The sequence below is a fragment of the Spermophilus citellus genome, assembly GCF_964194105.1.
Source record: "Spermophilus citellus genome assembly, chromosome: 4".
Classification (NCBI taxonomy): Eukaryota; Metazoa; Chordata; class Mammalia; order Rodentia; family Sciuridae; genus Spermophilus; species Spermophilus citellus.
Window position 1 is genome coordinate 159987583 of NC_138185.1, and position 13272 is coordinate 160000854.

Here is a 13272-nt window from a genome sequence, read left to right on the forward strand (position 1 = left end):
GGGCTGCAGGGTGAGAGGGTCTGTTTTCCAGATGTATGGCTGGCCCAGTACTTCCACCTCACTCTCAGAACCTAGGAAGGCTCTGGCCCCAAGCTGTGGCTGTGGATGTGGAAGGTTAATTCTGAAGCTGTTCTTTGTTGTGTTGGTGGTGGAGTGGACTCTGGGTGATGGGAGGGTGTCGCCTTTGCAGCTGCACTGAGGGCTGTCTTCAGCTCCTTATCGGTGACCCTCCCCCCTCCCAGGCACCCCTCAGGCCCAAGCCACTGCTCTGTCCGCCTCTTTGGCCAGCTGCATGTCCACAGGCCTTTTGTTCCAGAGGCCTATAGCCAGCCCTGCTTGGTGCCCTCCTATCCCACCAGAAGTCCTCAGGCTGGGGCGCTGGAAGCTAGAAGTCACAACTTCCAGCAGCATGTCTCTTCTGGAACCCCCAGGGGACCTGGCAGACCCTCATTTCCTCTTGCCAGGCTCACCTTGGGACTCCCCAATTTACCCCTGGATGGATTCCCTCACTGTCTGTTCTCAGCTCTTTCCCTGCATGGACAAATCAGATCATGCACTTCTTCCTATGCTTGTGCCTCTTAATTCTATTGTATGTATTCATTCAACAATTATTTATTTAGTAATTACTATGTATAAATGCTAGGTGTGAGGGACAGAGCAGTGAACAAAATTAACGGTAGTCAACAACCATTGACCTCACAGAACTGACATCTAGTGGTGGAAGCTGACAATAAATGACAGGTAATAGACATATAGGGTGTGTTAGTGATAAACAGAAAACTATGATAGGGAAGGTAGATGTGAATTGTCATGGGGTGAGATGACAGTTTAGATGGTCAGGAAATGTTGCCCTGAGGGAAGGACTTTTTTGCTGATGCCCAGAGGAGGTATTTTTCCTGCAGCTCTGATTTCCCTTCCTTGAATCCAGGTTGGTGGCACTTAGGGGCAGAGTGTGGAGTTGGACACACCTGGGTTCGGATCCTGGCTTGATAGTCACTAGCCTTACAGCTGCTGACTGGGCACTAAACTCCTTTGAACCTGTGTTTCTCACCTGTAAAATGAAGTGAGTCATCAGACCTACCACATGTGGCATTGTGAGAGTGAACAATGAGGTAACGTGTGTTCAGTGCTTAGAGGTGTCCAATAAATCCGCCAGATTCTGCAGGAGTAGCATGGTTTTTGGTGCTAGTGGGAAGGATTCTGGATGAGAGTTTTTAATTTCAAGTACTGGGCAGGGGGGATTGGAATTCAAAAACCTAAGTGATTTTTTTCTAATAGTGAGCCTTTCCTACTCTACCCTTGATTGTAGATGGTTGAGGATGCAGGACTCCCAGATGTGTGCTGGCCCTTGCCCCTGTGATAGATAGGGACCCAGGGCAGCCCTGACCCTTTCTTGCTCTGGAATTCCCCCTGCTTGCAACCAGCTGATGAATCACACCTTTGTCCCTGGCCTCCCCACTTAGCTTCACAGCTGCAAGGCTGGCCACTCCTCCCCTTAACCTTGTATGGATCGTTATGCTGGGAGTGGGAACAGGAGTAGAGAGAGAGGGGGGCAGATGGTGGGTGGAGGGAGCTGTGCCAGCAAAGCCCACAGAGGTGGCAAGAGGATTCTGATGGAGACTCTTAGGCAGCTAGGCAGCCCTGCCAACACCTTCAACAAGTGTTCACGAGTGGTCAGAATTAATTGACTAATTACTTTTTTGACATGGGGACTCCTTCTTTTGCCCAGACTAGTCTCCAGCTCCTGGGTTCAGTTGATGCTCTCACCTCAGCCTCCTGGAGTAGCTGGGATTGAATACAGGCATGGGCCACCATATTCCAGAATTTTTTTTTTTTTTAAAGGTACCAAGATCCCTCTACCTACTGAGCTACATCCCCAGCCTTTTTTTATTTTTTATTTTGAGACAGGATTTCCCTGAGTTGCCCAGAATGGCTTAGAACTTGCAATCCTCCTGCCTCATCCTCCCAAGTTGCTGGAATTCCAGGCATGTGCCACTGCACGCAGCAATGCCCCAGAATTTAAACTAGCAGAATGACCAACACAGGGAGAACTCAAGAGTTAGGCCTGGCAGCCTCCCAACTGTTTCTACCTAGCCCAACTGATGAATCTCTTCCCCTCTCCGTTGGAACCATGGGTCTCAAAAGGGTGTAATCTAAAATGCTGTTGTCAAACTTTGTGGTGAGTGGTTTCCTGGGGGCCCAGCCCTGGCACAGGAAATGAGAGACTGTGGTGGCAGGCAAGGCCCAGGGAAGTGGTCAGCAGCCAGACCACTCCCTCTGAGGGCCTACAGCACATGCGCAGGGCAGCCAGGCAGGACCCGTGATGAAGGAACTTTGTGAGTCTGTCAACTGGGGCAAAGCTAGATATAATCTTCCTGAAGAGGAAGTTGGAGAGAGGGCCTTGTATGCCCTTAAGCAAGTTTGTGTGTTATTGGGGGACTTGAAATCAGGAGAAAGGAAACCTGGGCAGGGTCAAAGCTGTGATCAGCAGAATATTCATGCTGGCAGTCCCTCTGGCCTTCCCAGCTGGGGCAGAGTTCCGTTAGATTTATTTTGATTAGAAGCACTCAGAGGGCAGGAACTGGGCTTGGCTTATATTGATTCCCACTCTGAGAGCAACCTGGACTTGGTGGGTTCATCTGCTCCAGCTTTTTTCCACTGTGCCAGGGAAAGGAAGGCAGTGGCAGGGATCAGGTCCAGCCTGGGTGGGCTGTTGGTTGCCACCTGTGAATGCAATCAAAAGGTGAGTGGGGTTTGTACAGTTCTCTCGGCTGGCCTTTGGAGAGGGAGTCCAGATTGAAGCTCTGGAGTTTTGAAGATTACTATTCTATTTCATGTTGAGGGGATTCTGGGCCTGAACTCAGAGCCTGAACAGGTTCTGGTGGACGTCATGGTGGTTGTGCATGTGACTTTCTGTGAAACATAGTGTTTGCTTTGATTATTGCTAGTCTGGGGTGAGCTGGGAGGGAGGGCTGTAAGAAGAGTGAAGTCTGTTTTATGAGGTAACAGAATCCCAAGAGGAGCGATGGGTTTTGCAAGCACTGGGAGGTCTTAAAAACCATATCCTGTACCCCTGGGGTTGTGTGAGACTGTACATAAACCAGAGGCTCTTGGCCAATAGATGGCAAGTGTTTGCTGAGAGGCAAAGGCAACCAGTACGCGCCCCCCCCCCCCCCGCACCTGTAGCATAGTAGGAATTCAATAAATACTTGTCAAGTGAGCAAATTGCTACTGTGTGACAAAACCTCAGGAATTAAAGAAATGTTCATGCTCTTCACAAATGTTCTACTCCTGCCTGAAAGTGGCCAGGATATAGGGTTCTAAGAAGTAAATCTGTGGTCAGCTGTGATGAACGTGGGGCAGGCAGCCCAAATTCCTCAAGCCTACGAAAGTGTGAGAGAATTTGGAGTCTGTGGAACCTGTCTTCCCAGGCTGCAGAGTTTGCCACCATGAAAGTAGGACTGGAAATGGTAGCAAGGTATGCTTATAGTCTTGGAGATATGTCCCATAATATCCTATAACATCTTTTCAATCCTAACCACCTAGCAGCCACCCAGCAGCCTTGCTTATCTACACATAGCCAAGATTGCCCTGCATCACCCAAGGGCTCAAGTTTCTGCGATATTCACACCAGCCTCCTCAGACCCTTTGATTCCCTCTACCTCTGTCCCATCTCTGGTACTGGGGATTGAACCTAGGACCGCTCTACCTCTGAGCTACATCTCTGGCCCTTTTATTTTGTATTTTGAGACAGGGTCTTGCTAAGTTGCTGAGGCTGGCCTTGAACTTGTGACCCTCCTGCCTCAGCCTCCTGAGTTGCAGGGATTATAGGTGTGCCCCACCATGCCCGGCCTATTTTACTTTTACTTATAATCATTGTCATCCTATTTCCAAGCCCACAGCAGATAAGAAGCAGCACATGAAAGACAGGAAAGAAACCAGAACAGAGAGGGAATATGACCATATTGCAGTGAGAGCTGGCAGTGAGAGCAGGCTGAGACCAAAGCACTAGGAAAGCAACTCCTAATGGCCGAGCCCAGGGTCATTTACTTAGGGGGAATGGCTTGGCACACCTTCGGCCTCCAGAATCATCAGTGTGATAAGTAGATGTTCTGCTGGTAATTGTGTGCCTGAGTCACCAAGAAAAGGCTGAGTGATGTTCCCGTTTAGGATGGCGGGGAAGTATAAAATATATTTTTTATCCAGTCAGGAGTTGGGGCTGTAGCTCAGTGGCAGAGCGCTTGCCTAGTATGTGTGAGGCATTGGGTTCGATCCTCAGCACCACATAAAAGTAAATAAACAAAATAAAGGTAAATAAATTAATTCTCAGCTGATTAAAAATTTCAAAGGTATTGATACTTGAGTAATAATGTCATAAATCCTCTCTCAATAAGGCAAAATAAATAATATTATCCCGTCTACAGATAAGTGAACTGAGTCCCTACAAGGTCCAAGATCACTTAGCCAACACTCTGGAAAGGGTGAGGTTTAAATTTTCTTTTTCTTCTTTTTCTCACTTTTTTTCTTTTTGGAGGAGGATAGGGATAGGGGCCTGTGCTGCTGATGGAACCCAGGGCCTTGTGTGAGCTCAGCTCTAAAGCACTTAACCAACCCCCCCAGCCCTAGGTGGGAATTCTCTCCCTCTCCCCTCTCCCCTCTCCCCTCTCCCCCTCCCTCCCTCTCCCCCTCCCACTCCCCCTCCCTCTCCCTCTCCCCCTCCCTCTCCCTCTCCCCCTCCCCCTCCCCCTCCCTCTCTCCCTCCCTCTCTCCCTTCTCCCTGGAGTGCTCTACCACTGAGCTCCATTCCCAGCCCCTTTTTAGTTTGAGACAGGGTCTAATTGCCTAGGCTGGCCTCAAACTTGCTATCCTCCCGTCTGTTTTCCGAATAGCTGGGATTACAGGCCTGCACCACCATGCCCAGCTGCATTCTTTTTAAAAGCAAGGCATTTCTAACCGGTCCCTGTCCACAGGGGGTCCTAGTAGCCAAGGTTTGCCTTACTGTAGAGCTGAGATAGGTTCAGTCTTAATTCAGTTTCAACCTAGCAGGTCGTCAGTTTTCCCAAAGGGTGCTTGCCTTAGTTGAAATAAGAATGCTTTCAAACATTTCCATCTAAAAGCACCTATCTGGGTGCCACTTTTTCTCACTTTCTCTCTCAGAGGCCGGAAATGACAGAGAAGAGTGCAATTTAAAAAATCCTAGGCCTCTTTGTATCAGGAGCTTTGTTTGGGTTCCAAATGCTGCTAAAAGACACTGAGCTATGGGCTCTTGTTGGCTGTTAGCTGCTTGGAGACCCCTACCCACATTCCCACCATCTGGATTCAGCAAATGTTTGTTTCCCATACTTATTTCTCTTATTTATTATAGAGATAAAATGTTACAGATGCAACCAAAGCTTTTTTCTCTCTAATCCTTTTCACTTTCCTCTCCTCAGAAGTAATATCCCCCTAACATGGGGTTTATCATTCCTATGCATGTCTTTATATTTTAAAATGTTATTTACAAGTAATTTATAGTATCATGTTGTCTTAATTTTGACATATAGAGTTGTGTTGAATGTATTCTTCTTGGACTTACATTCTTTGTTGTTTTTTTAATCCAACATTGTTTCAGATTCATCCATGCCAATAAACTAGAAGCTAGGTTATTCATTTTAACTGCTCTGTGGAATATTGTGTATTTATGTCACACTTCCCTTGTTGATGGGCATGTAGGTTGTGTCCATGTTCTCACAACTGCAGAAAATTCTGTACAGAACATCCACATGCCAGTCTTCTCTCTTGTGTAGACCAGCAGGGGGATTACTGTATCCTAAGCATGCCTTTCAAACTACTGTCAAAATAATGCCTCCCAATGATTTGCAACTCATTTATTGTAATGAGTTCAATAAATGAAATTTATTGAAATATGAGAGCTCCTATTTCACTAATATTTGGACTGTCTTTTCTAATCTGGGGAATACAAAACTATTTTTAAACTGTTTTAAAAATTAACGCTTCAATTACTTAGGGATGCTTATGTCTATTGGCCAGTTGTTTACTGTTCCATCTTAAAAAATTTTTTTAAACAGGTAATACTTTATCCATATGATCCAAACTCTAAAAGGGAATACAGTGAAAATTATTCCCCTGTTCTCTAGTTACCCAGCTCCCCATCCTAAGTAAAACATTTAAGAGTTCCTTAGGTAGTTTTTCAGAGGTAATTCTATGCTTTACACATTTTGTGTATGTTGGGTGGGAGGTAGTACTGGGGTTTTGTGCTGCATGCCCATCCTTTTATATATTTTTGTTGAGACACAGTCTTGCTAAGTGACTGAGGCTGGCCTCCAACTTACAGCCCTCCTACTTCAGCTTCCTGAGTTGTTTAGATTCAAGGTGTCAGGACCATCCCTAGCTCTTCTATGCATTCTTAATTGCCATTATCTTTTCTTGTTGATTTGTAGGGGTGTATGTATATATACACATATAGAGACATGCATACATATATGTATATATAACATATGTATTTGGGTTTTGGGGGAGGTATTGGGGATTGAATTCATCTCCAGCCCTTTTTTATGTTTTATTTTGAGACAGAGTCTTCCTGAATTGCTAAGGCTGCCCTTGAACTTGCAATTCTCCTGCCTTAACCTCCTGAATCTCTAGGATTACAGGTGTTTGTACACATCTATGCGTGCCCTATATATCTGTTAATTAATATTTTGTGGACTATATATATTATATATATTTACATAGACATAGTCTTAACCTTATTAAATAATGTCATTTTCATGGGGACATTTTAGTTCTAATGTCGTACTTTGTGTCTTGTTCTTTTTTGGTCTGGACACGTGTGAGGCCTGAAGTTTGATCCCTAGTACCACAAAAGTAGGAAAGGAAAAAAAAAATCCTTCCTATTCTGATATTATAAATATATCTCTTAGTATATTTTCTCATAAAGTCAAGTTTTGCCTCCCACACTCACCCTCTTGATTCACCTAGGTTGTGTGCTCTTAAGTGACAACGGCTTCTTTACCCTGGCTGCACGGGAATGCCTCTGGAGGACTTTTAATGAATGTACTGATGCCTGAGCCTGCTCCAGATCAGACCAGCAAGAGGGAAGTTCCTTGGACTGAGGCCCAGGCATGGTCATGAAGTACTCAGGGGGCTTTTCTGTGTAGCCATGATTGAGAACTACCCAATCTTCTTGGGTGGAACTGATTTTATTTTTTCCAGAGGAGTAGCCAATTTTTCCAGCAGTGGTTATTGAATGATCTATATTTTTCCTATACTCTTTTTGCTTTTAATATTCTTTCTTTCTCTAATTCTTTATAGTTTCATTGAGATTTATTTCACATATCTTTTTTTTTTTTTTTTTTTTGGTGTTGGAGATTGAACCCAGGGCTTTGCATGCAAGGCAAGCACTCTACCAACTGAGTTATATCCCCAGCCCTATTTCACACTTCTTAAAATTCACCCAAGTACAGTGTATATAGTTGATTTTTTTTTTTTTTTTAGGATATTCACAGAGTATACAACCATCACTACTATCTGATTTTGCAACTTATTTTTATTTTATTGTACTGGGGAGTGAACTCAGGGGTATTCTATCAGCTAAGGCTGCCCTTAAACTTGCCATCCTCCTGCCTCAGCCTCCTAAGTAGCTGGGATTATAGGTGTGCATCACTGGGTACTGCACTATTGTACATTTCCACTGATGATATACAAGGGTCAGGGTTCTGGTTTCTTCAAATCCTCCCTGACACTTCTTATCCATTATTTTGATTTTAGCCATCATAGTGGGTGTGAAGTGGTATCGATTGTGATTTTTTAAAAAATATTTTTTTAGTTGTCAATGGACTTTATTTTGTTTATTTATATGCAGTGCTGAGAATTGAACCCAGTGCCTCACTCATGCTAGACAAGCACTCTACCACTGAGCCACAACCCCAGCCCTGATTGTGATTTTGATTTGTATTAAATGACTGATTATGTGGAGTATCTCTTCATGTGCCTATTGGCCATTTCTGTATCTTCTTTGGAGAAATGTTGAATTAAATTTTTTTTGCCCATTTTTAAATTGGCCTGTTTGACTTTTTTATAGTTAAGTTGTAAAGGTTCTTATGTATTCTGGATATAAGTTCATTGTCAAGTAATTTTTCTCTTATTCTGTAGTTAATCTTTTCACTTTTTTTTTTTTTTTTAATGGCTGTCCTGGGGATTGAATCTAGGGCTTTGTGCATGCTAGGTAAGTGCTCTACCACTGAGCTATACCCTCAACACAAAGTTTTTAAATTTTGGTAAAGTCTAATTTATCTAAACTTTTAGTGTTTTACCTAAGAAACCCTTGCTCACCCAAGGTCACAAACACTTCAAATACTTACTCCTGTCTTTTCTTCTGAGAGTTTTATAGCTTAAGCTTCTTTCATTTAGGCCTGTGATCCGTTTTGACATTTTTGTGTTGACATTTTGTGAGATGGGTGTCCATATTCATTTTTTTTTTTTTTTTTTGCATGTGGATATCCAGTTATCCCAGCACCTTTTGTTGAAAAGACCATTCTTTCCTTATTGAATTGTCTTGGCCCCTTGTTGAAAATCAGTTGACTGTAAATGTGAGTGTGAGGTTTTATTTCTGTACTTTCTTTTTTTTAATATTTATTTTTTAGTTTTAGGTAGACATAATATCTTTATTTTACATTTATGTGGTTCTGAGGATCGAACCCAGTGCCTCATGCATGCTAGGTGAGCGCTCCACCACAACCCCAGTCCCTTATTTCTGTACTTTTAATGCTGTTCCATTGATCTCTATCTTATGTTAGTACAGCACAATGTTGATAACAGGAGCTTTGTAGTGGATTTTGAAGTTGGAAAGTGTGTATTTTTTAAAAGTCTTTTTCAGATCTTTGAGCCTCTCTCTTACATCTTCCGACTCCCTTGTGATGGTTTGCTTCCTCACATGGTTTATACTTTTTATATTGAGCTCCGCTTCATTGGTCACAGGGGGAGGAAGGCTAAAAAGCAAGATATTTTGGAATTCTGCACTTAGTGATGCTGAGATCTAGGTTCATCATGAGTGTGAGTAGAGGTTTGAGGTGGGGTAGAGGACAAGAGGCTTGGAAGGCTTTTCCCCAGAGCTTTGCATGTCCTGCTGCTTCTTACCATGCACTTACCAAAAGTGGCTTCTTCAGACACTTGCCCGAGTACTTACCTAAAATGAAGTTCCCATGCCCCTGTCACACTATTTTCCCAGCTCCATCTTCTTCATAGCAATTAGCACTACCCAGAAATACGTTGGGGGTGCGGGGTGTAGCTCAGTGTACTGACAGCAGGGACTCTGGAGGCTGAGGCAGGAGCATGGCAAGTTCAAAGCCAGCCTCAGCAATTTAGCTAGATCCTGCCTCAAAATAAAAAAATAAAAAGGGTTGGGGACTTAGCCCAGTGGTAAAGAAGCACTCCTGGGTTCAATTCTCAGTACCCAAACAGGAATAGATTAATTTGTCTGTCATTGATGGCTCTCTTCCCCACTGGAATGTAAGCTCTATGAGAACAAGGAATTGTCTCATTCATACATGTCCCCAGCACCTGGTGTATGGTTTATGCTGTCGATATATATAGGTGAGTTCAAGCAGTCTACCTTTCAGACAGGAAGAGATCTATGCTCTGATCCTGTGGTTCTGTTTCCACTGAGTGTGACCAGGCAGCAGGAAGGAGGTGAGCTTCCATTCCCAAACCTTTACTATGCCTCCACGGGGGTGGGGGGTGGGGGTGGGGTGGGGGGGTGCTTTTCTCTCCCAATAAAGGCACCCACAAAACACTGTCTCTCCTGTGTGCTTTAATCTTATTCTGGTAAGCATTCACACAGCTGCCAGAATTGGTAAAAGGGGCTAGGAAAGTAACACAGTGGTAGAGCACTTGGAGTGTATGAAGCCCTAGCTTCTGTCCCTAGCACTAGGGGAAAAAATGGGAGTAGGAATTTGAGTGTGGAAAGACCTGGGAAGAAAGGGCATCGAACCCTGGAGGAAGTGACTGAACACCTAGAAAGCAGTGTAGGATACTGGCCACTGGGCTCACTAAACCAAGGTGCAGATTAGCACCCTGTGGTGGGGGGGGGGGTGGGGGGGGTGGGGGGGTGGGGGGGTGGTGGAGGAGAACAGCCACTCTTCCTCAGCTGTGCTCTCACTAGTGGTTTCTGGAGGCTTCTTACAGGTTACTTACAGGTGAGTTATGAATTCCCCGTGACTCCATTTTGGCCTTATTCTGAGGTTGCCCCGTGGTGTATGGTCCTAGCAAAAAGCACTAAGTTGTGAAAGGGCAGAGTCTCCAAGGGCATTCCCTGGAGGGGTGTTGAGGGATGGTGCCTTTCTTTTCATCTTTGGCTCCACCTCTTGGGCCTTCAGGGGATGCTTTTGCTAATGGGTTTCAGCAAACTCAGGCCTCCCACATCTATCTGGGCGCCCTGAGTGGTGAACATCCTGAGATTATGTTGAGGATGTGTTAGCACCATGCTCTGTGCACCCTGATAAATGTCAGCTGAGATAATTTCAGGAGCCACTACACCTCAGTTTTCCTGATCTGTAAAATGGGGACAATAACTGAGGTCCTTCTGTCCCTCCCTTCCACTCTTGCTGACCTGAGGACCTAAGGGTTAATAGCCTCAGGCTCTGAGGGCCTGGGTGGGGGAGGCGCAGCATAAATGGCGTATTGTTGTGCTGGTGAATGATCCGGCTTTGTTTGAGAGTCTTCAGTATTTGACTTCCTGCACTTAGTGTCCCATGTGCTTAATTGCTGGAGATACTTGTGGGTCTTCTGCTGAGTGTTGCTCACCTCCTGGGGCTAGTCCGTCCTCACCCCGCTGGGACCTTTGAGTTGTGGTGGGCAGCTGCATTTCCTGTGCTGGGCCCCCCAGCAGTCAGGAATGAGAGAAATGCAGAAAGTATGACCCACACGGGAACTGGATCTGAATAGGACATTTATTGAAGAGGTTTCGCTGGAGGTGGCGGGCACTTTAATTGGCGGGGCGCTTAATTCCCCCCTGAGGCTGTTGGTGGCAGTTTGCTGCTGCTCGCCCTGAGCCTGTTAACCGCTGGGCTGCCGGTCCCCCAGGAGAATGCCGCTCCCCAACCCCTGGCCGCCCTCTGGGTGCTGGTGCTTGGATGGGAGCCCTTTTGAGGAAAGCGGTAGGTACCGCTGGGGCCAGGCCTGGGGTGCAAGTGGGGTGTCTCTGGATTTCTGTCACCTCTGGGCCTCCAAGCCTTGTCTGACAGCCTCCAGGAAACCTGGCTGGCTACAGGTTTGGGGGAAAAGACAGGCTGTTCCCATGGGGGTTCAGAAACTGAGGGCTGTTCCTGGGCAAGGTGCAGGGGAGCAGGAGTGGCTCCTTTTGTGTCCTGCTCTGATTGCTTCTGGTGGGTTTGTGCTTGTGCCTGGGACATCGTCCTGTGTTCCTTTTGGAGCTACTGCAAATGCTTTGTTAGGACACTTCAGAGGGTCTTCTCATCTTGAATATTCAGAGTTGGGTGGTCAGTGAAAGAAGGTCCCGTGGGACCCAGCTCACGCGATTGCACACACATACCCTGGGAAAAGCAGAGTTAATCTCACACTTCTTCCTGAAGCTTCCTTTTCCCAGAATCCACAGGGGTTGGTTGTTTTGTATCAAAGCAAGTGGTGGCTGGTAGCACAGGTGAAAGGAAGTTCTCCCCACCCTGATGGACGCTGGGTCAGCACCCACCATTTCTGTAGCTTTGGGCAGCAGGTGTTGGGAGGTTAGGGGGCAGATTGTTGCCCTAACTTGGCTATTTGTTTTGCCTCCGAATCAAGGCCTCACTTTTCCAGAAGTAGATTCTGCTGCCTGGGCTGGGCTTCACCATATACCCCAGAAACGGATTGGTGACAGCTGCCCCACCCTCTGAATTCTGGTCTTTGTAGGCTTTCAGCAGGGGCAGGGTGGGGGGTGGGGATTCCTCCCCCCTCCTCCTTGGAACTGGTTGGATGAGTTCCTTAGGCCTCCCTGGTGGAGGCCCCTTAGCCCCATGGGGGATGGGGGCCTACTGGACTTGCAGAACAGGGATCTCACCCTGTACCTCCCTTTGAGAATTTACATTGTGTGTGAATCCTGCCTAGGAAGATCCACTCCTGTAACTTCATCAGGCCCCAGGTGAAAGCCCAGGGCAAAGGCAGTTGGAGTTGGTAGTAATGAGAGCTTTTTGCTCCCCATGGTACCTGGGAGGTAGGGAAGGCCAGGAGGGTTTAAACCACTGCAGCAGTTCACACAAAGAGGCCACACTTGTGCACATTTCTATTCTGGGTCTGGAGGCTCCTGCTTGGAATTGGGAAGGAAGGCACCCTGGCAGTCTCACCCACAGTTCTGACCAGTGTGGAGATGGAAAGTGCAAATGGCCAAGAAGAAACCCTGGGGGGGGGGGTAAGATGTGGAGGAGCCCTCCCTGAGCCCTGGAGAGAGCTGCTGGCCTAGGATCCCTGAGGGATCAATTCCCCTCTGGCTAAGACCTGGTAGTCAGTTTTCTAGAGTAGCTAGTCTTTTTCTGCCTTGGGGAACTTCTAATTTATGCTCATGTTGTCACCTTTATTTTGGGCACATTTCTTTCTCCTGGAACAGAAATAGGTCTCATTCCTCTTTTGAGCCAGCATTGCCTGGGGCCATCTCTCCTAGAAACACTGAACAGTTAGCACCTCTTGGGGCCTTGCATCTTCTTGAAGGCTGCTGGACTCTATGGACACCTGTAGTCACAGCCCTACATATCTCATTTTGTTCCTTTTTTTAAAAATATTTATTATTTTTAGTTTTCAGCGGACACAACATCTTTGTATGTGGTGCTGAGGATCGAACCTGGGCCGCACGCATGCCGGGCCAGCGCGATACCGCTTGAGCCACATCCCCAGCCCTCATTTTGTTCCTTTTTAGGGCACATTCTCATATACCTTGTCTCATGGAGATCCATTTCTGCCTGTCCCAGCAGTGGTTCTTCCAGACCTTCCTTGGATGTGTCAAGTTCCACATGGCCGAGTGGATTCTCTTCACACTGTCCTTGGCCTGCTTTCCAGTCTGATTTCTTGCTGCCAGATGTTCAGGTTCTGGGTGGTCCAGGTGCTTTTGGGATCCATCTTGCCCATATGTTGTTCCCTTAGCATCAGAGATCTCCTCCTCACCTGTTAAAGGTGTGCTCATCATTCATGACTCACTAAAATGCCACCTCTTCCTGGAAAGTGCCCTGGTCCCCTGGGTGCACTAGCACTTCGTATTATGTTAGCGTGGTTTCTTTGTTCATACTCTGTACC

General features: G+C 46.2%; 1 protein-coding gene across 5 annotated transcripts in view; it reads left to right on the top strand.

Moving 5' to 3' along the window:
• Window positions 1-13272, top strand: part of PLEKHG3 (pleckstrin homology and RhoGEF domain containing G3) — a 41214-nt gene that overhangs the window by 2157 nt on the left and 25785 nt on the right. Inside the window, exon 1 of one of the 5 annotated variants that reach the window (XM_081290736.1) lies at window positions 1915-1985. The exons of 2 other annotated variants lie outside the window; for them this stretch is intronic. Coding sequence is in view for 2 of the 3 variants with exons in the window: in XM_081290730.1 (XP_081146856.1) it covers window positions 11130-11153 (24 nt within the window). In the remaining variant the exon portion in view is untranslated. Of the gene's footprint in view, window positions 1-1914; window positions 1986-11011; window positions 11154-13272 lie in introns of those variants that run through there. 2 more of the 5 variants (XM_081290730.1, XM_081290732.1) reach the window with 2 other exon arrangements.